Raw genomic sequence first — 22,896 nt, 5'->3', positions numbered from 1 at the left:
CTCCCCCACTGCAGGCAGATTCTCTATTGCCTGAGTCACCAGGGAAGCCCTACAGCATATACACTAGGATAGCAATTGTTTAGAAAAATTATGGAAAGAGACTGAGAGGAAAAATTAAAAAATACTTATAGCACTATGGGAGGTTACAATATGTCAGAGCTGTTTTAAAATATTTTTCCAAAGTTCTGAAATATTATGATACTTTTGTAACTTAAAAATAAGACATCAAAATGAATATATCCTCCAGTTAGCCTTTGCAGATGCCAGAAATGGCACTCTCCCACATTTCCTCCTTTATCTTCTATTAGACTACAACTTCTGTGAAGGCTGGGAATGGCCATACCTTGCTCAACACTGTATCAACTAACTGCCTAGTACATAACAAGCACTCAACAAACGTGATTTAAATAAGTAAATAAATAATGCCTAATAATTATGTTAATTGCTGAACTGAATGAGTATGAACTAGGTTTCCCATTACCTGTTCCCTAGTAAAGTCAAAAGAGCACTCAGGAAGGTTGGCTGACTGCGAAGGCCAAGGAACTTCTGGGCTCGTCTGAGTGGCTTGAGTGACACTGTGTTGTTTCTTCAGATCACACTTTCCACTGGTACTCAGCACTGAATCACTTTTGACATTTTCTTCCAAATCATTTCTAGTGTTAAGCATCTGAGAATCTAATCAGACAAATAAAATATTCAGATAAAATTTATAAATACTTGATAAATCTTAAGTTCTCTTGTGAAAACCTAATTTTAAATGAGTATGTCATAGTATGAAGACATTATTATGAAACAAAAAACAATAAAGTCAAATAAAGAAAAAGCTCATTCATTGGGAAGATTAACAAACTCAAAATCAAAAGCTCATCTGTTGAAAAGAAGAATAAAATTGAAAAAAAACCTTAGTTATAGAGACCAAAAAATAAAAGACAAAAAGAAAAAAATTACTAGAATCAGAAATGAAAGAAGGGACATTACTATTGTCCCTTTAACAGAAATAAAAATAACTATATAGGAATACTGTGAAGAACTGTATACCAATAAATTAGATAACTTAGATGAGGTAGAAAAACTTCTACAAAGACACAAACTACCAAAACAGACTCAATAAGAAACAGACTAAATCAGTAATCAAAAACAAAACAAAAATATATTCAGAGAAAAGCCCAGGCCCAGATATGGCTTCAACAGTGATTTCTACCAAACATTAAAAGAATTAATACCAAATCTTTACAAACTCTTCCAAAAAATAGAAGAGGAGGAGCATTTTTTAACTCACTCTATAAAACCAGCATTACCCTGATTCCAAAACCAAAGAAATCATAAAAAAGTAAACTAAAATCAATATACTTAATATAAATGAATACAAAAATCCTCAGTAAACATTAGCAAACTGAACTCAGCAATATAATAAAAATAATTATAGGCCATGGCCAAGTGAGATTTACCCCAGGAGTGCAAGATTGATTTAACATACAAAAAATAAATTAATGTAGTACATCACATCAACAAAACAGAATAAAACAAAAGCCACACAGTCATCTCAACAGATGCAGAAAAAAGATATCTGACAAAACTCAGTACATTCTCATGATAAAAACTGCAAACCAGGAATAGAAGTTCCTCAATCTGTTAAAGGAAATTTTCCAAAATTCCACAGCTAATACCACACTTAATGGTAAAAGACTGGATGTTTTCCCCCTAATATTGGAAATAAGACAAGGATGTTTTCTCTCAATACTTTTACTCAACACTGTCCCGGAGGTCCCAGGCAAGGTAATTAGGCAAGAAAAGGAAATAAAAGGCATCCAGATCAGCAAGGAAGAAGTAAAACTATCTCCATTCACAGATGACCTGATCTTGTACACAGGAAAAAAAAAAATAGAGAATCCACTAAAAACTCGTAGAGCTAATAAACAAGCTTAGCAAGTCTGCAGGATATATGATCAATGTGCAAAAATTAATTGTTTTTCTAAGCACTTGCAATGAATAATTCAAAATTAAATTAAGAAAACAGTTCCATTTAAAATGTTATCCAAAAGACATGAAATATTTTTACAAATCAACATTTTTTTCTAACTTTTTGAATCACAGAGAGTCAGAGCATTTAGGTTGCAAGTGAACAGAAGCCCAAGTCAAACTTGTTTTTAAACAAGGAAATGTATTTGTTTCCATAATAGTAGAGTCAAAGTGATGGTGCTTCAGGTATGGACAGATATTGGAATTCATATGATGTCCTCAGGAGTGTCATTTTAGGAACCTGATTCTATCCACTTTTCAGGTCCGTTTCTCTCTTCTTCTACGTTAGTCCAGTCACATGATGGCAAAGGTAACCTCTGGTGACCAAACAAGTAAGTTTTACAGCCTGTGACCCCTTCACTCTCAGTGTCATTTTCAATTCACACACACAAGACTCAGAATGCTTGGTTCACAGTCCATCCATGTTATCATTCAGTGTCCCAAGGGCTGAAATCTTTTGATTGGTCCACCTGGGTCCCTTTCCCACTTTAGTGATAGGGCCATATGATTGTCAGGTTCAACCAAAACCACACTTAACTGTCATGACAGAGAGGTAGTTCATCAAACCAAATTATATTAAGAAGACAGAAGAGTAATATCTGTTCAACGTAATTTTTCCCCTTAAAAACATTCCCAGAAGGTGTCAGCTAGGTCAAAGAACAAAAATACTTTTTAAAGCTTTTGTTCATATTGTCAAATTACCCTTCGTAATGATTCTAATAATTTTACCCCAATTTTTTATGTATCAAAATAGTTTTATGTACATGGGTAAATGTCACTGAATTGAGTTTTGGTTTGTTCTTGAATTCATATTACAGAAGTCTCAAATCAGAAACTACTTTTTACAATATTGTCCTGTACTGATTATGTTTTTTAGTAATATTAGTTAGAAAAAATACACAAGAACTGTTGTACTGGGTCAGACTAGCATACCATTCAGCTTGGTAGGGACTGTAAGGGAAATCCTAAAGTAATACGCCATGGAAAAGTCAAATCCTCTACTCTTTCAAACTCAAAAAACTAGTAACACCCCTAAAATTTGACTTGATTATGAATTTATCATATACTTTTGGCTTTCAAACTTAGAAGAGCAAAACCCTTCTTTTAAATGAAATCTGATATAGAATGCTAATATAAAGTAAAAACAAAAAAAACAGCTGTTACATAGGCTGTAGTGAGGAAAACAGGGTCCAAAGCCCATGTTATTTAGCCTATATATCTCACCACTCACGGGATCCTAAGAATAATGAAAAACCACTGACCAAAACAACTCTGAAATCCATTTTATTTCAAATATTGGGAAATGAAACGAGGAGAGAAAATGGGAGCAGAGAGAAAGAAGAGAAGAGGAAGAAATATGGAAAGAGGAAAAGAAATGAGATGGAAAAAAAGGGAGGAGACATTTAGAGAGTGGAGAAGAAAGAATGAGCATGGGAAAAAAAGGAGAGAGAGGCAGATATAACTGGAGATAAAAAGGGAGAGTTAACTGTGCATCTGTTTCTGTTCTGCACATCCACTCACTTGTAGTACCATTTAGATTCCACATGTAAGTTAAATCAGATAGTATTTCTTTTTCTCTGACTTACTTCACTAAGCTTAATATTCTCCAAGTCCATCCATGTTGCTGCAGATAGCAAAATTCATTCATGGGTATCTGAAATTACCTGTTTGCTAAAGTCAAATTTATATTTACATATATATGTGTGTGTATATAGATACTGGGTTGGCTAAAAAGTTCATTTGGGTTTTTCCATAACATCTTATACACACAGAGAGAGAGAGAGGCATGTTAAGAGTTTCTCTATGACAGTAATATCACAATATGCTATAATTCCATTTCTCTTTATTTCAAACAGCTTTCTTTTATACATTTTCAGTTATGCTGTTACATGGATACATACATTTCTTATGACTAAGCTACATTTTAGGAGATCTTTTATCAATATAAAATTTCTCTCTAAGGCCAATGACTTTAACAGGCACCTCACAAAAGAAAATAAACAGATGGCAAATCAGCATATGAAAAGATGCTGTACATAATATGTCATCAAGGAAATGCAAATTAAAACAACAGCATACCACGACACACCTATTTAGAATGGCCAAAATACAGAACATTGACAACACCAAATGTAAACACAGACACAGAGCAACAAGAATTCTCATTTACTGCTGGTGAGAAGGTAAAATGGTACAGTCACTTTCTTCTAAAACTAAACATACTCTCGACCATAAGACCCAGCCATCACACTCCTTTGCATTTATTCATAAGGCGCTGAAAACTTATGTCCACACAATTCTTTACAGCAATTTTATTCTGATTGCCAAAATAAGGAAGCAACCAAGATGTCCTACAGTAGGTGAAATAAATTGTGTCACATCAGACAATGGAATATTATTCAGCAGGAAGAGGAAATGAGCTAGTAAGCCTCAAAAAGACATGAAGAAACCTTAAATCATATTACGTAGTAAAAGAAGCCAATCTGCGAAGGTGACATACTGTATGACTCAGATCTGACTCTGGGTATCTCTTGAAGGTAGAGCTGATAAGATTTTAGGTGACCTATTATTTTTCACTTCAAAGATGAGGTTTTTAATTTTTAACGATTTCTAAGTAGTTATTCTCCATAAAAGCTTGGTCCTGTTTGAGTTCAAAATCCTATCATCTCTCTGAGGATATTAATTATATTTCTATAAAAGTCTCAGCTTTTCTTCAGTACTCTCAAGTACTAGAACACTCTGTTCAGCTTTCTTACAAGGTAAGACTTGAAGTTTGGAGATCTTAAAGTATCTGAGAGCAACAGCCATACAGCAAGCCTATCTTCTCACACTGAAGCTATCTTCCCCTGAGCTTTTATCAGTAATGAAGCTGCCATTTTGATCTTTTTTGGTCTGACTTCTGTTTGCTGTAGCTGTTCCCCAAATTCAAAGAGGAAGACTCTTCAATCAAGAGTTCCCCACAAACTGATTCCACCTCAGCAATAGTTCTCTCATGGTTTCTGGCTACAGAGTTTTCTAGTTTGCCTCTTCTCAGTCCCTCACATTTCACCCTCAATTGATAAAGTGAAACTTAGAACACCTAAGTCTACCAACTCAAGCTCTTTCCACACTACCTTATAAGACATAGTCCTTACATTAGAGACCTTAAAAATCCTATTAGAATGGAGATACAAAAGTTAAGCAGAACTAAATACACAATAATATACTATAAAGTAACTAATGCATGGCAAATAAGTACTCAAGAACTTTAAGAAGTCACATTAGGTTATGTGGAAGGGCTCACTGAAAAGTAGAAGCGTGAATGAACCCAGGAAGGATTTCATTCAAAACACATTTGTAAAATAGATACTAAATCAATTGTAGATGAGTTATTTCTGAGGTAGAGTTTCATACATGGATGATATTTTATCACAAGGTACTAAGTGTCCCTCAATCATCTACTACTACATATGTATATAAATATAAAATACTATATAAAAAGTATGAGTCAAAAAAAATAATCAGCATGTAAATAATTTCAAATTTCAGTAGGTGTTCACTTAAACTGCTTTCATATATACCTCTGATATGAAAAGAGCCATCATCATTTCTCTCTACCACAAGATGATCAATATGAACAGTCACAGGAGCTGGTTCAAGGGATATTGTACTACTACGAGGACTGTCATCCTACGGGAAAGAGAAATAGTATTGGCATGTTGCTACTGAAGTAAAAGATAAAATCAATCATTTTCAATTAATCATTTTCTTAAACACTACTTCTGCCAAAAATATTTTTAATGAGCTAGAAATATACCTTTAATATGCTTTAGTTGATACAGTGAGAAAACTGCCCATTTTATTTTGATATTTTCTAATTTCTAAGAAGAATCTCTACACCATCACCACAAGGACCAACAAGTTCATATTGTTAGGCATGAATCAAAGTCCAGTAGGCTAAACGAACATTTATAAAATGAAAATATAAAAATATTTGTTAACATACTTTTAAATTTATTTTTGTGTTAGAAACTTGTATTTTCATTGGCATCACTGTTGCAACTGTTTCATCTTCCAAAAAATGTTGAATATTCATAAGAGAAGACACAAGAAACTCAGTGCTAAAGTTTTCTATATGGCATTGCAGAAATCCACTCTTTTCTGCAAGCAAAGAGTGTATTACAGCACCAGGCCCACTTTCAAATCTCAGAGTAATCTCAGGAGAGGACTTAGAATGAATTACAGCTTTATGATCCGAACCTATGAAAAAAGAACAAATAAAAATTGTAACTTTGTATTACGACTCAAAAACGTCACTCTCAATTATTTGTCATTAAGAGGTCACTGTCACTTTGAATAGTATTAAAGAAATAACAGATTAAAATTTTAATATGTATTCTTAACTTAACTGATTATAGTTCATACATAACACATGGCTGCCCAGGTCGCTGAGTGCTAAAGACTCCGCCTGTCATGCAGGAGCCGCAGGAGGTAAGAATGAGATCCCTGGAAAGGACCAGGTAGGTCCCCTGGAGGAGAACATGGCAACCCCCACCAACATTCTTGCTGGGATAATTTCATGAACAGAGGAGTCTGGCGGGTTACAGTCCATTTGGGTTGCAAAGAGTTGGATATAACTGAGTAATACATTCAACCCTAATTTCCCTAATTTCCATTTTTACAGACAATCTTCTACTGCAATAATGCTGTCTATATTTTTTATTTGTTTGTAACATGCAAAAACATGCCACAATATAAATCTGACATGATTCATAACTCAGGTATTTTGAGTGTGTCTGAGTGTGTACATATCTATACATTTATAATATAACAGACAATTGCAATGAAGAAATAGTCATGGCATTTAAAGTGACTCAAGTCACTTCTCAAGAGGTGACAAAAGTCTGAATATTTGTTTGTTCTTTATTAAAATCGAGCCTTTAAATAACTGGAAAGGAAAACAGAGAAGACTTCATTAAAATGTTACTATTGATTTACAATCTTAAAATTACATTTATACCAAAGGAAATACAGATATGTTTATGTTTATATTTATATTTACTTATGCCTTGGCCTTTTTCCCAAAAAGAATTTGAGGTGGATTACAGAGCTATAAGGACTCAAGTTCAAAAAATGTTGTTTAATTTCAATAAAGAACACATAGAATAGCTTTAAAAATAAGAGTTCCTAGTGGAACTACTTAAGTGAATCAGCCTTCATGGTAAATAAATCTTTTTCTTTATTTTACATTATCTAGCTCCAAAAAGAATAAGAGGCAACACGAACATCACACAATCAGAATTAAAAAATAAGCAGGGAATGGAAGAGTAAAATAGGTAGTAAGATTATTAACTCAAACTACATTATTTAAATTTCTGTGCCAAAGGCAGACCAAAAATAGCTTTCTAATAGCAAAGGGAAAATACAATCAGTTTCACAATTCATAGAACCCATGACATAAAAACAAACTGTTCTGGAAAGGTGAAGCTATTTCATTTATTGAGGTTCCAAGTTATCTGTCCCATGGGCCCTTATAAGAAGACCTCACTAATCAAATTCATGATGAAAAGATGTTTATTTTCCCTCAGTATGTATGTGAATACTTTAGTCTTACTGAAGTCAAATGTATACATATTTATGAAAGGGAAAAGGGTACAAGAAATTAAAGATATGTATATTTATGCACCAAGGATAGATCTCCTTACACAACACAAAGTGGAGAGTTGTTTTAAAACTTTTATTTCAGATAAAAAATGACATTTAATTAATGCTAGCTCTACTTGCTAAGATTCAAAATAAATAGTATAGATATCAGAAGAGTTCAAAAAGACTCCCAGGGAATTCTCCTGGTGGTCCACTGGGTAACACTTGCCAGAGGCCAGGTTCCATCCCAGATCAGAGAATATGAGCCACATGGTGTGGACAAAAAGAAAAAAAAAAAAACCTCTCAAAAAATTATTCAAAAAAATTAAGAACTCATATATTTTTAATTTTTTTAAACAGAAGGTAAAAGAAATGGCCACAAATTCATAATGATTAATGTTTTTTCCTGTATCAAGAAAAGTATGAGTTAACTAACTTGTCTATTTAACAGTAAGAACAATTCAAAACAAACAACTTGGTAAATGTGATTTTATTTTGCCTTTTATCTGTCTATAACTACACATGTCTATCTACACACACACACACACACACACACACACACACACACAGATATACTTACTCCAGGGACCTGAGAGCCATAAATCATTTCGAACAAAAAGAGTATTTAGAGCAGAGATAAAACAAAATCACTCCTCCCTACGACCTCTTATGCCATGAAACTTTAAAAAGGCTTCCCATTAAAGGGATCCAAACTCTACACATTATTATAGAAAAACTAAAACAAAACCAAAAACAACTTTAAAATTTTAACTGTTCATGTCAGAGTGACAGTGTATATAAACTGTAAACCAAATTACAATCTTTGTTCATATGGCTTATTGTCTTAAATGTTCACTAAACTATTTTTTTCTCCTTTTCCCTTTATTCTCTTTCCCTTTCCTTTCTTTCTTGTTATTTTGTTCATTTTTAAACCAAGACAGCTATAAATAATAATAATAATAATAAGGTATTAGACAGCACTGCCTGTATAACCCATACATACAAAGCATTTCAAAATAATTTCTACAGTTAGAAACAGGTGAAACAAAGCAATAGGACATGGTAATAAGTGGGGTATAAAGCAAAAAGCTGTGCAAAAAGTGTTTGGTTGGGTACAGAATAAGGTTTAGCTTTTGAAATTCAACATTCCATCTTTTTTTTGTTGTTTTTTCATCTACTATAAAATCTTTCCAACTATATACATTGAATACTTAGCTTCTTTCATTTTGTATGCTATTGGGATTGACATTTCCTAATATGAAATTCATAAACTGCAAGGCCTACACATAGAAAAAATCAGGAGGTAATTTTCTTCTATGATGCTGGTTTATTGACAAATGGCACATTTACCTGCAATTCCCAGGATGTGAGGTGATAGCATGTTTGTTTGATATGCAGGATTGCAAGTATTTCAACATGTGTTATATCAGATATTGCATTCTGTATATGTAGCAAAGAAAAATATTACAGCTCAGTGACTTTTCAAAAGATTTAAAAACCTGAACACTGTCATTTAAATTTCTCAGTATAATTATTTTAATAAATTTATGTCTTTAAATGACTGAAAACTATAAGTGATAATTCCACATGAAGCTTGAAAAAGGAATGATTTAATGTGGTATTCCTCGTCATACACTGCACGTTTTATTGCTTATATCCCTCTGTATCTAAGAGAATGTGTTGATCTTAGAATGAAAATCCATAAGAACAGGATACATGATTTTACCAAATATCAAGTACCACACCAGACTCAGGAAATACTTGCATATAAGCAAGATAATGGAAAATAAAGCAAGATAATTCAAAAGTCAAAAAACTAAGATCATGGCATCTGGTCCCATCATTTCATGGCAAACAGATGGGGAAACAATGGAAACAGTGACAGACTTTACTTTCTTGGTGAGAGAGTCATTTCCTAGGCAAGTTGATAAGAAGTCTAGGGGTCCCCAAGGAGAGACGGGTCTGGAATTCTCAAGGAGGAAGAAAGGACAAACTTTTTTTTTTTTCCCTCTACATTCCTTAGGATTATGTATCCTGCCTGATGACAGTCTCTGGATTAAACCTTCTGGCTTATCCTATTATCTTAAAATGTAAATTACGGGAGTAGGTCTAGTGAGGTCTTTACAACCTCCAGACATTCTTTTGATTCATTGGAGAGTATATAACTCCATTGCTAACACTAGCAAGGGGGTATTCTTTCTGCCCCCTTCTGATGCCTATGTCAGAAGCTTTCTCTATTTCGTTTATACTTTAATAAAACTTTATTACACAAAAGCTCTGAGCAATCAAGCCTCATCTCTGGCCCTGGATTAAATTCTTCTCTGGAGGCCAAGAATCCTGGCATCTTTTCAAGGTTCACCAACAACCTTTCATTGGGTTCCAAAATCACTATGGATGGTGACTGCAGCCATGAAATTACAAGACACTTGCTCCTTGGAAGAAAAGCTATGACAAACATAGACAGTGCATTGAAAAGCAGACACATTACTTGGCCAACAAAGGTCCATCTAGTCAAAGCTATGGTTTTTCCAGTAGTCAGGTATGGATGTGAGAGTTGGACCACAAAGAAGGCTGAGCACCGAAGAACTGATGCTTCTGAACTGTGGTGCTGGAGAAGACTCTTGAGAGTCCCTTGGACTGCAAGGAGATCCAACCAGTCAATCCTAAAGGAAATCAATCCTGACTATTCATTGGAAGGACTGATGATGAAGCTGAAACTCCAATACGTTGGCTGCTTGATGCGAAGAGCCGACTCATTAGAAAAGACCCTGTGATGCTGGGAAAGACTGAAGGCAGGAGGAGAATGGGACAACAGAGGATGAGATGGTTGGGTGGCATCACCGACTCAATGGACATGAGTTTGAGCAAGCTCCAGGAGATGGTGAAGGACGGGGAAGCCTGGTTTTCTGTAGTGCACGGGGTCACAAAGAGTCAGATATAACCAACTGATACAACAAGACAATGGAATACAAAAATTGACACTTATTCTAGTGCGGAACTAACTTTGACCTTTCAGGATTACTTTATCACTCTTGTCATGTAGAAAAAAATCTTAGTTTTCTCAAACCTATCATTTCAGAGAATGGAAAGACTCAAAAAATTAAAGATAGAACTTAGCAGAAACAAAAAGAAATTTGAGAGTACCTCTTCAATAGATTGTGTTTCTAATAACTTAAAGTACTTTATGGAAATATGATAATCTAAAAAAGCAAATCTTTTGCATTATTATAAATAAATATCATTTTCCTTTATTTACATCAAAGGTAGAACTGCTGATGAGTCATATATATTAAAAAAGAAAACAAGCTTAAATCACATTAAAGTCTTACCTACTGGACGATGACTAAGGTAATGCCGTAGACTGATATTGCCTAACTGATCTGGTATCACTTGGTCCACCTGAAGACAGATTTCTGTATCTTCACCTCGGATGTCAATTTCCCCATTAACACCAGTAATCTTAAATACCACAACTGACATCTAATAAGGATTGCATAAATAATATTAGTATACCAAATAATTCAAAACAAAATTTAGGAAAAAAACAGGAAACTACTATAGCCTCTAAAAATTCAACTGTGACTTAATAAAATAAAAATATATTTGTGACCAACAGAAAGCAGTTATTATATTACAGTGATAAACTTCCACTTCCTTTCTTTCTGCTCAGTCAAGAGAATTGCTTTAGGTCACAAAGATTAAATATATGATGGCTTTCCTATATATTTTTCATTAGTTTTTCATTAAAAACTGAATACATTTTCTAAGGCATCCATAAGAATACTTCATCAGGTGAAGAGGGCTTAAAATAAACCAGTAACATATTTCTTTTGTAGACAGCCCCTCATAAGGACTGACTACCATCCCTACTATCAAACTTTTTCACAGAAGATTTAATCAAATTAAAATAAACATCAAAACATAAAGAATGAAAAAAGGATAGAACCTTTCCTCTTCAACACAATTAAAAAAAAAATTTAGAAAAATGAAAATCAGAGAATAACAATTCAGTAAGAGTGAAGAAAAAATTTCAAGAGTAGGAAGAGCAAAGTAAATTACCCACAATCTCAGTCAATTATTTTTACATATCAATGCCCATAAATGGGTACGTATTGAATATGAGATAAAGTTGGTGGCATCTCTCTTCATAGAATGTGTCTGAAAAGATTACCAGGTCATCATGACTTTCTTGAGCACCCTCTGAATTTGTACTGATGGCATCTGGAGAGGTTTCACCATAATTCTGTAGGTTTGCACTGGCATTTGTCTGATCGGCTGGGCTCTGGTAATTTGTAGTTGAGTTCTTTTTAATACCTGAAATAAGATAAAAATAAACTAATAAATTAAAATCAGTTTATACATGATCCAATAATGTTACATTTATCTAACCAAAATGGACTGTACCTTCAACTCTTTCTCAAGCATAGTCTTATTTAAGAAGACAAGAAGCAAACAAAAATTAAATTGCAGTTAGTCAGCAAAAAGTAAGAAATAACTTTCCACAATAAGGTGTTAGAGATATTAAACCCTAAACTTAGTAAGAAAAGAAGTCTGAAAAAAAGAAGAAAAGGAGTCTACCGCAGCCAACCACAGTCTGTGTTCTGCCCAGTGCAGGTGTGGTGCTGGCAGTGCCTGGTCAGCCAGCTCTGCCTCCTCTGTTCTATCCAACATTCAGTGATCCCAGTCTGACCATTTCATTTCCCTTTTCTGTATCCTATAGTTTTTCTACATGAAATTAATACTACTATTGTCAATGTGATTGTTTTCCGTCCTTACCAACCTGCCTTAATTCCTTAATGTGCTCTTTTTCAATATTTCTCAAACTCCCTGTGATAAAGATAATTTTAAAAATTTTGTGTTCATAACAGATCAACACTTTTTAGAAATACCATAAAAAAGAATTATTGAAATGAAAATGAATCTAGAAAAATGAGAAGAGCCAAAGATACAAAACAATGCCTCATTTTTGTTTTCACTTCAATCATGCCTGAATTCTGATTTTATATTAAAAAAAAAGAAAAGCTAATAATTCTAAAAATGATTTCAAGAATTAATTCACTGAATGACAAAATAATCAAGTTAGTCATTCTCTAAACACTTTTGTTTACATGATAGCATTTTACAAAGCTTTACTTTGTTGTTGTTATAAACATCTTGATCATAAGTCTTCACAACACTTCACTATGTATTACAGAATGAGTTATCATTTTCATTCACTGAAAGAACATTCTGCTGAATGTAACTTGCAAGCAGCTTGTTAAAAATTTCTTTTTTTCAGATGTACTTTATAATTTGACATCTGTGTACACTACAAAGTGCACCATCAAAAGACTAGTTCACCATCCATACTGATAAAATTGATCTCCTTCATCCATTTTGACCATTTCCCCATCCCCTTGCCCTCTGGTAACAACTAATCTGTTTTTGTATCTATAAACTTGTTTTTGCTCTGTTTTCATTTTGGTTTTTAAAAAATATAACCCACAATATGTGTGAAATCATATCGTATTTGTCTTTCTTTGTAATAATTTTTATTATTATATTTACTACTATATATAATCAGGTTCTAACTCAGTGCCTGACAAAGCAAGTAGGTGTTCAATAAATTACCTATTGAATGGATAAATAAAAAGATTTTTAGGTCAGAGAAATGTATATAAATAAAACTGTAGTATGAATAAATTCCCACATTTCACAGGGAGTTCCTAACACTGCCAGAGGTTAAAAAAATTTCACTAATAAAATAATATTTAAGATAAAGTAAAAAGAAAGAAAAAACACTATCTGAGGCACAGGTACAAAGACTGAGGAAATCTGTCATAGTGACGAGGCTGACAGACTGATATATACTGTATAGTAAATATAACAGTACAACTTAAGTGTAGTAAGCATGTGGGAAAACAGCAGAAATGTAAGCTGGGGCCAGGTCACACAGAACATTGTCAGTAACATTAAGTTTCTTTTTAAATTAACAGCCTTATAGCAGTTAAAACTTATCAGGACTAAAATGGAAACTGACATGATAATATACACATTTTAAAAGAATATTCTGCCTATGAAAGGAAAAAAAACTGGAGAGACTAGTTTGAAATTTGTGGTGGGATGGCAGTACAGCTATGGGTTTGTTCATTTATAAATATGTATATATATTCAAAAATACAAAATCACAATATAGATGTGTATGTAAATGTATGTGTGTGTGTGTGTGTGTGTGTGTTAGTATTCATATGTGGAAACATACATGAAAGTGAAATGAAAAGTGTTAGTCACTCAGTCATGTCCGACTTTTTGTGACGCCACAGACTTTTGCTCGCCAGGTTCCTCTGTCCATAGAATTTTCCAGGCAAGAGTACTGGAGTGGTTAGCCATTCCCTTCTCCAGGGATCTTCCCAACCCAAGGATCAAACCTGGGTCTCCTACCCTCAGGCAGATTCATTATCATCTGAGCCATCAGGAAGCCATGTAAACATACAAACATGTATATAAAAACACAAAGAAAAATGTCTGGAATTATATATACCAAAAGTCAATGGTAGCTATTTTCAGAATGGGGAACAGTATCAAGGGCAAAGTAATGGTGGTATTACAGTGATACCTTAAATTTTTACTCTAGATATTTCTATGACATCTGATGTTTTCTTAAATGAGAAAGAACTCATATATTTCTTGTAAAATTAAAACAAAACACAGAAAAAATAAGAGTCTTTTCCTAATGAAAATAATTATTTTAATAGAAAGAAAATTATTAAAGAGAACTATGAATACACACTCATATATCATTTAAGCGTTACACATAAAATCAAATGCCTCTGTATTTTTCAAGATCCTAAGAACAGTCTACAGCTAGAATCTATTCTAAGACAGTTATTAGAAATGAAGATAAAAATTTATGTACAATGATACTAATTATAGCATCTTATAGCTGTGAAAAAAAATAAAAACAATCTAAATATCCAGTATCAGGGAAACAATTGAAAAGTCAGGGTCCATTCTTATGAAAATTTAATAATTTAATACTGGTAAAAAAAAAAAACAGGCTGAAAACCATATATATGGTGTGATACTATATATACATGTATGGAAATATATATATACATTTTCCAAATAGGAAAAGGAGTACGTCAAGGCTGTATATTGTCACCCTGCTTATTTAACATCTATGCAGACTACATCATGAGAAACGCTGGACTGGAAGAAGCACAAGCTGGAATCAAGATTGCTGGGAGAAATATGAATAACCTCAGATATGCAGATGACACCACCCTTATGGCAGAAAGTGAAGAAGAGCTAAAAAGCCTCTTGATGAAAGTGAAAGAGGAGAGTGAAAAAGTTGGCTTAAAGTTCAACATTCAGAAAACGAAGATCATAGCATCCGGTCCCATCACTTCATGGGAAATAGATGGGGAAACAGTGGAAACAGTGTCAGACTTTATTTTGGGGGGCTCCAAAATCACTGCAGATGGTGATTGCAGCCATGAAATTAACAGACGCTTACTCCTTGGAAGAAAAGTTATGACCAACCTAGATAGTATATTCAAAAGCAGAGACATTACCTTGCCGACTAAGGTCCGTCTAGCCAAGGCTATGGTTTTTCCTGTGGCCATGTATGGATGTGAGAGTTGGACTGTGAAGAAGGCTGAGCGCCGAAGAATTGATGCTTTTGAACTGTGGTGTTGGAGAAGACTCTTGAGAGTCCCTTGGACTGCAAGGAGATCCAACCAGTCCATTCTGTAGGAGATCAACCCTGGGATTTCTTTGGAAGGAATGATGCTAAAGCTGAAACTCCAGTACTTTGGCCACCTCCTAGGAAGAGTTGACTCATTGGAAAAGACTCTGATGCTGGGAGGGATTGGGGGCAGGAGGAGAAGGGAACGACCAAGGATGAGATGGCTGGATGGCATCACGGACTCAATGGACATGAGTCTGAGTGATCTCCGGGAGATGGTGATGAACAGGGAGGCCTGGCGTGCTGCGATTCATGGGGTCGCAAAGAATCAGACACGACTGAGCAACTGTACTGAACTGAACTGAACTGAACAAGATAAATTACAATTGGTATCTCTAGACTGTGGGACTTTTGGGTTATTCTCCAAATTGTAGTAGTTTATATTTTCCAAATTTTCCACACTGAGTGGTAGTCACTTTTATTATTTAATTTTCAGAAATAAGAAAATCACTGATACTTTCTGAAAATAAATGGAGATGTTTTCTATAGGAACACTGTAGAAGCATCATTTGATCACAAAACAGAAATCTTGTATTAAAGTAGAATCTTAAGCCATAAAGGGGGCAAGGGAACTAGGAAATAGAGCTATCTGAATCAAGAATACATTTCTATGACCCCTATCAGTACCTCATCTATATTTAACTGGTAAAGTATGCTGGGAAGATGATTACTGTGAATGGGCTACAAAAGCGCTTTTTGTTTACATACAGTAATCATTTCCCAAGGCTGGATTGCTGGCATAGCATACTGGTTGGTTGAAAGCTTAGGTTCCTGAGTCAGACCAATTGAGATCCAAATCTGCCTCTATCACTTCTTATCTGGACATTAATTTCTCCAAGCTTCAGTTTCTAAAGCTATGAGCTTTTCCTAACCTAAGCTGTTTTCAACTATATCAACAGGCTTTTACTCTTCATATGCAAAGTAATTCATATTTGCCTCTCTTAAACTTTAAGGTCTGTACAGGCAACTATTTTCTGGCTATGGTCCACAGTTTTATTCCTATTCACAAAGTCCCCAATGTCTTAGTGATGGGGATGTGTCTAATACTAAGTTATTCTTAATGGTCTGTACTGGGGCATTCATTGCTTCTGAATAAAATAGGGGAATCATGTAGTTCCATCATACACTATCATGTATGAAGGAGAATTCTGGTTATGGGAATCAAAAATCCATTCTGGAAAAATTAGTCACAGAACTACAAAGAATCAACAGATCCGTTCTGGAAAAATTACAGTCATAGAACCATAGTCACAGAACCACATAGATCCATTTGGGAAAAATTACAATCATAGAACATATAGACTGGAAAAATTACAGTCATAGTTGAGAATTCATCATGCAAATTAAGCCCATCTAAGGCTACAGTTTTTCCAGTGGTCATGTATGGATGTGAGAGTTGGACTGTGAAGAAGGCTGAGCGCCGAAGAATTGATGCTTTTGAACTGTGGTGTTGGAGAAGACTCTTAAGAGTCCCTTGGACTGCAAGGAGATCCAACCAATCTATTCTGAAGGAGATCAGCCCTGGGATTTCTTTGGAAGGAATGATGCTAAAGCTGAAACTCCAGTACTTTGGCCACCTCATGTGAAGAGTTGACTCATTGGAAAAGACTCTGATGCTGGGAGGGTTTGGGGGCAGGAGGAGAAGGGGACGACCGAGGATGAGATGGCTGGATGGCATCACTGACTCGATGGATGTGAATCTGAGTGAACTCCGGGAGTTGGTAATGGACAGGGAGGCCTGGCGTGTTGCGATTCATGGGGTCACAAAGAGTCGGACACGACTGAGCGACTGAACTGAACTGAATCAAATTCCAGATACAGGGGTCCCTGTGATAGAGGCTAGTAGCATTAATGATCTAAAGACTATATATAAATAACTTTATGATCTAAATGACTATATATAAATAACTGCTACACGTCATCCATAAAAAGGAAGGAGTATCTGGTCAAAAGATGCACTAGAACAACTATTAGGAAGTTAGGTACAATGTTCTTTGTATTGTGTGTGTATGTGTGTATAAATAGATCTTTTTAGGCTATGACTGATTACTGAGTATAACTAAAAACACCTTAAATGCCACTTCTAAGATTTGTGTGTATATAAATTCTTAAATTGAATTGCTTTACCTTTTTCAAAAAATATATGACTATCACTTCCATCACTTTCTAATAACTGTTCTTCCAATATCATGCTGTCAAGTGAAATGGTATCCAGTGAGGTTTGTGAGGGGCTTCTTCTCATGTTCTTATAAGAAATAGATAGTGGAGCCAAGTTGGGTAGGCAACGTTCCTTAGGCTTTCCACTGTTAACAAACAAAAGTATCAGAAAATCATCACATAAATGGAAAAGGATACTTTCTAAAGAATATGTCAAACAATATATATATATATATATAATATACACAAAGTTTTAAAATTATATTATCTAAGGATAAGCTCGAAGTATTTTCATATTCTGAAAAACTTATTTTTCCATGTGCTAATTTTAACAATGCCTCATTTTTCATGGTTCTCTGTCCAAAGCCAAAAGATACTCAAAAGCTCATGCACATGCTTGGGTGTTGTGTGCATGTGCACGCACACACACGCACACACACACAAACACATACAATTAAACAAACTCCCAATCCGAATCCAACAGTAAGTCATTACCTGAAGGATGATTGTGATTTAAGTGTTCTGATGATGGGTGCTTCTTCTTTACTGATTTCCACATTCTCAGAGAGTGAAGCTGTTTCTGGAAGCAAATCTTCAGCCTTAAAGATCGACTCTATGGTTTCACTTCTTTTACTAGTTAAACTATTTGAAAGTATGTTCTGATTACCACCATCATCAAATGACGGTATACGTGAATCTTCTCTGTAGTTTAAGACACTATTTGAATCTGTGTAAGATGAATCCTTTTTGCCACTTGTTTCTGATCCAATTTCTCCTGAGCCACTTTGGCAAACAAGTCCACTACTTTCATCTTCGCTTATTTTCCCTAAATTTTTATCTGATAAATAATCTGGGAAAGAAATATCTTTTTGCAGATTTGTATCACTAGCTGATTTAAAAAGCAAAGAATCCTTCATAGGGACATGGCTAAGGTCAACACTCATAGATCTGTTGTCTGACATATGATTAAGAGTTACGCTTCTAATTTGATTTATTCCACTACTAACTTGTTTTCTTTTTGAAGACAAAAATTCTCCATTTTCTGCAGGCAGATAATCCGGAACCACTGGGCTCACACTTTCAGAGACGGGAGACTTAAGAGTATTTGCTTGATCCACAGGATGTAGCAAAAGAGCCACTTCTGCACTTTTAAGTAAAATTCCGATGCAAACAGACATCTGACTAGCTGGACTGCCAGTCACAGCTTCTACATCTTTCCTTAAATTCTCTGAAAGCAAAATAAGTGACTCGTGGAGGAAAAGCAAGAGCAAATACTGGTAGTGATTGATTTGCATACTGACATGTTTACGAACGTGAACCAGGACATGAATATCTGCATCTGATGATGGTGAAGAAAATCTTAAAAATGTATCTGAAGAAGGTTTCTGATCACCACTGGTCAAGGGATCAGATTCTGTACTGTAATACTCCTTCAAGAGCTTTTTTCGCTTCCATCGGCCAGTCAGATCACTAGACTCACTTTGTGATGTATTTAGAGAGATTTGATTACAAGTCTGCAGCAATTTTTGTGACACTGCATACCTTTTTGGTTGACAAATCCAGATGGAAAGAGGGAAAGAATCTACAAAATTTATTGGTCGTCCTTTTCCACTTTTCATCCCTTCATAATCCATCCAAAATTGAGAAAAGTACACAGCCCAAACATCCGTGGCAGCAGAGGTTTTAAGAGTGTGTTTACTCAACTTGGGGGTAACATTGCCTTTATAAACTTCATGCAGTTTGGTATCCTGTTCATGAGCATGTCTCTGGAAGATTGGATGCAGAAGATTAAAATTGTCACCAGATTTGGGGAAACTGGTATATGTTTTACTGAAAAAATCACAATCTTTGAAGTCTTGAAATAAAGCTTCTAAATCAGAATGTCGACAGTTTGGACAGTGTCTTGTATTTGTAGCAATCATTTCAGAACTCTGAATAGAAATTGCACGTGGTTGATCTTGATGACATTCAGATTTCATTTCAGAAGGAATAACAAACTAGAAGAGAAAAAAAAAAAATCTAGCCTGACTTACAAATCCACACAGCTTGAAAATAAAATGACAGCACAGAAATCCTTTCTGACATTTCTCCCCAAAACACTATTTTTCTATCCTGACATAAAATATTCTCTCCCCCCAAATCTGATTAAACCAAATGAAAAGGCTTAAATGATTAACAACTAAGAAAAGAACCAAAGGGGAAAAAAACCACAATGAAAGATATACATAACACACTATCACAAAATAAAAGGGACAAAACTGAATTAAATCAAGTAAATCAATTATTAAATTCTTACTATGCCCTGAGTTTGTATATATATATGCCCTGAGTATATAAGTGCCAAGTTTGGAAAAGAGAATTTTTTGTCATAATATTTTAAATTCAAGTGATCTGGAAGATGACTAGATAAGTAAATGGAATGACTGGATAATTGTCGTTTGAGCCATTTATTTGGGAGAAAACTATTAAGAAAATAACATAGGAGTGTAGGTCAAACTATTTAGTAAAATTATTTTCTACAGATAATAAAGCCCAATCTTCAAAATATTTACAACAAAGAGTTCAAACTATACTACTATTTTTTTTTAGCTTCCTTCCTTTAAAGTTCAAGTATCCATGGAACTCTGATTATCAACTACTTGGCAGCAATAAAAAGGAACTTTCATTATCTCTAGATATTAATAACAGAATAAATGTAATAAATAAAGCCCAGACACAATTTTAAAACTTCACTGTATTATTTACCTTTATTAAAAAAAATTTTATCAGCTCTGGTAAGAAGCGGAGTGAAAAAATGACATTTAGGACTTCCCTGGTGGTATAGTACTTTTTCCTGGAAAATCCCATGGATGGAGGAGCCTGGTAGGCTGCAGTCCATGGGGTCGCTAAGGGTCGGACACGACTGAGTGACTTCACTTTCACTTTTCACTTTCATGCATTGGAGAAGGAAATGGCAACCGACTCCAGTCTTCTTGCCTGGAGAAACCCAGGGATGGGGCAGCCTGGTGGGCTGTCATCTCTGGGGTCGCACAGAGTTGGACATGACTAAAGCGACTTAGCAGCAGCAGGTGGTATAGTAGCTAAGAATCCACCTGTCAATGCAGGGTACACAGGTTCAATCCCTGGTCCAGGAAGATTCTACATGCTGCCAGGCAACTAAGCCCACGTGCCACAAGCACTGAAGACCACATTCTAGAGCCTGTGAGCCACAACTACTGAGCCCGCACACTGCAACTACTAAAGCCCGTGTACCTACAAACTACCCTCGGGAACAAGAGAAGCCACCACTCTGAGAAGCCTGCACACCTCAACTAACAGTAGACTCTACTCACTGCAGCTAGAGAAAGCCTGAGCACAGCAACGAAGACCCAGTGTAGTCAAAAATAAAACAGATTATGAAGAAAAAATAACTTATTTCTACTGCTTACCTCCAAATGGATGAGCAGTGGAAAAAATAAAAAAAGAAGTAGAGAAAGAAGGAATGGGGAAGAGAAAGGAAGCAGTCCCTTAAAGCTTCTATAATTGAAAACAGATTAAAATTAAGATTGCAATGAAGTTGATTTATATTTGAGTACCCATCTTAAATCCTGGAAATTACAATGCTGTTAACTTTTCTTCTGTAAAAATGGTTTTTATTCTCACAGCCACTTGTTTATATGGTACCTTTAGCATTAAGCCATCGACTCGAATATCAACATGCTCATCAGATTTTGAATTGTCATTCAACTTGTACACAGCCATAAATTGATTAAGACTTTGTTTTAAATCCAACACAAACTGATTTAACCATAAAATACTTCTTTCATCCACAGTAAACTGTAGTGCATTCAGCTGGCTATAAAGGTTGGGAGATGGAACTGTAGAGAAAAAAAATTTAGAAAGATTTTTAATAAACCGATAGTTCTAAATCTTCCCTGAGAACAGAAAATACATGTTTAAGCTTTATTCTTTCCATATTAACATTAAAATGTTTTACAATGTTATTTACAAAATTTAAGTGATACTATATGTGGAAGGGGATGGTAGCAAACATGTCTGGAGAGATAGGAAACATCTTCAATGCTTCACTAATAGAAAACTATACAGTTTGATCTAAATCTGACTGTATAAATAAGAGGTATTATTTGGATTTCTTTTCCTAATGTTACAGTCACCAAGAAGCAAACTTCAAAAATGTTACCTTCTTGCTCAAAGTATCAAAGGATCACATCAAAGTTGTGATCCTCAGTCACATATTTCTACAAGGATTTACTATCTGACTTAATCTGAATTCTCTAAAATGAAAGGACCAAGCCTAATGACTAATTTCTTATGAAAGTGCTAAGTGAGACACAAGTTTTATTCTCCACTTAATCCTAAGCCTAGAACAGTATCTGGTGCCAAGTAAAAAATCAAGTATCACTTGAATAATCAAACAAATACACTCATAGATCCTTCAAAACATTGGACTCTTATGGGCTGAATAAATGTTTTAGTGCTAATTTATGTTAAATGAATATTCATTCATTTATTCATTCATTTACGTTAAATGAATATTTGTTCAGGGAGTGTATCACTCCCTGAAATCTGTATCTATTGCTGCATAAAAGCCATTATCATTTTCAGAGTATTTTGGTGAAGATCTTTTATTCCAAAATTTCAGACCTATTCACTTTTACCAAAGCAAACAGTATGAATACCTAGAACTTTTAAACTATGCTAATTTAAGGAAAATAAACACAAGGTGTGAGATACCAGTAGAGAAATGACATTGTAACAATGTCTTGAACAGGATTTTTTTCTTTCATTCATTTACTTTCTTTCAGCAGATTCAAACAAGCCAACTACATTAACTGTATTGTATTAGGCACAAAGAATATATAAAAGGTCACAAATCTTTCCTTTAAAAGTTCATGGATGATTATAAGAGACATATATGAAAGGAGAAAAATTAGAGTACAACAGAGACATCTTATCAGGGATGTGGAGGTGCTTATCTTCAAGGATAGTAAGGAGGTGAGCTGCTGAGGCAATCACGTTGAGGGAAAAAAGGAGAGGGAATCTCAAATATAGATTAGTGATAGTGGCAGCCATAGAGAGAACTAGAGAGTAAATGTAGTTCAGAAGAATAGAACTCTGACGGCAGATCTGAGACAGAGGAAGAAACTTCGTACACTAGGCAGTAAAAAGATCTATATGCAGTTTCTAAGGTCTACTTATGAAATAGGTTATTACATAGCTATTAAAGACATTTAAAATAAACTTGTAGAAAACTAGGATCATTAAGGGGAAAGGTCAGAATGTAAATCAAATATGTTAAACAAATGCATACATTCAAAACAGGACTAACAACACTATACTCATTGTTATGGTCTGAAATGCATCCCTTCAAA

General features: G+C 34.7%; 1 protein-coding gene across 1 annotated transcript in view; it reads right to left on the bottom strand.

The window, feature by feature from the left end:
• Positions 1 to 22,896, bottom strand: part of UHRF1BP1L (UHRF1 binding protein 1 like) — an 87,512-nt gene that overhangs the window by 5,223 nt on the left and 59,393 nt on the right. Inside the window, exons 13-20 of the mRNA XM_040234912.1 lie at positions 21,188 to 21,381; positions 18,020 to 19,521; positions 17,495 to 17,670; positions 11,813 to 11,955; positions 10,971 to 11,121; positions 6,005 to 6,258; positions 5,580 to 5,688; positions 482 to 675 (exon numbers count right to left, since the gene is read on the bottom strand). Of these exons, the coding sequence (XP_040090846.1) occupies positions 482 to 675; positions 5,580 to 5,688; positions 6,005 to 6,258; positions 10,971 to 11,121; positions 11,813 to 11,955; positions 17,495 to 17,670; positions 18,020 to 19,521; positions 21,188 to 21,381 (2,723 nt within the window). The remainder of the gene's footprint in view (positions 1 to 481; positions 676 to 5,579; positions 5,689 to 6,004; positions 6,259 to 10,970; positions 11,122 to 11,812; positions 11,956 to 17,494; positions 17,671 to 18,019; positions 19,522 to 21,187; positions 21,382 to 22,896) is intronic.

Source organism: Oryx dammah, unplaced genomic scaffold, assembly GCF_014754425.2.
Source record: "Oryx dammah isolate SB20612 unplaced genomic scaffold, SCBI_Odam_1.1 HiC_scaffold_29, whole genome shotgun sequence".
In the NCBI taxonomy this organism is placed as follows: Eukaryota; Metazoa; Chordata; class Mammalia; order Artiodactyla; family Bovidae; genus Oryx; species Oryx dammah.
This window is presented reverse-complemented; position numbering and strand designations above follow the sequence as displayed.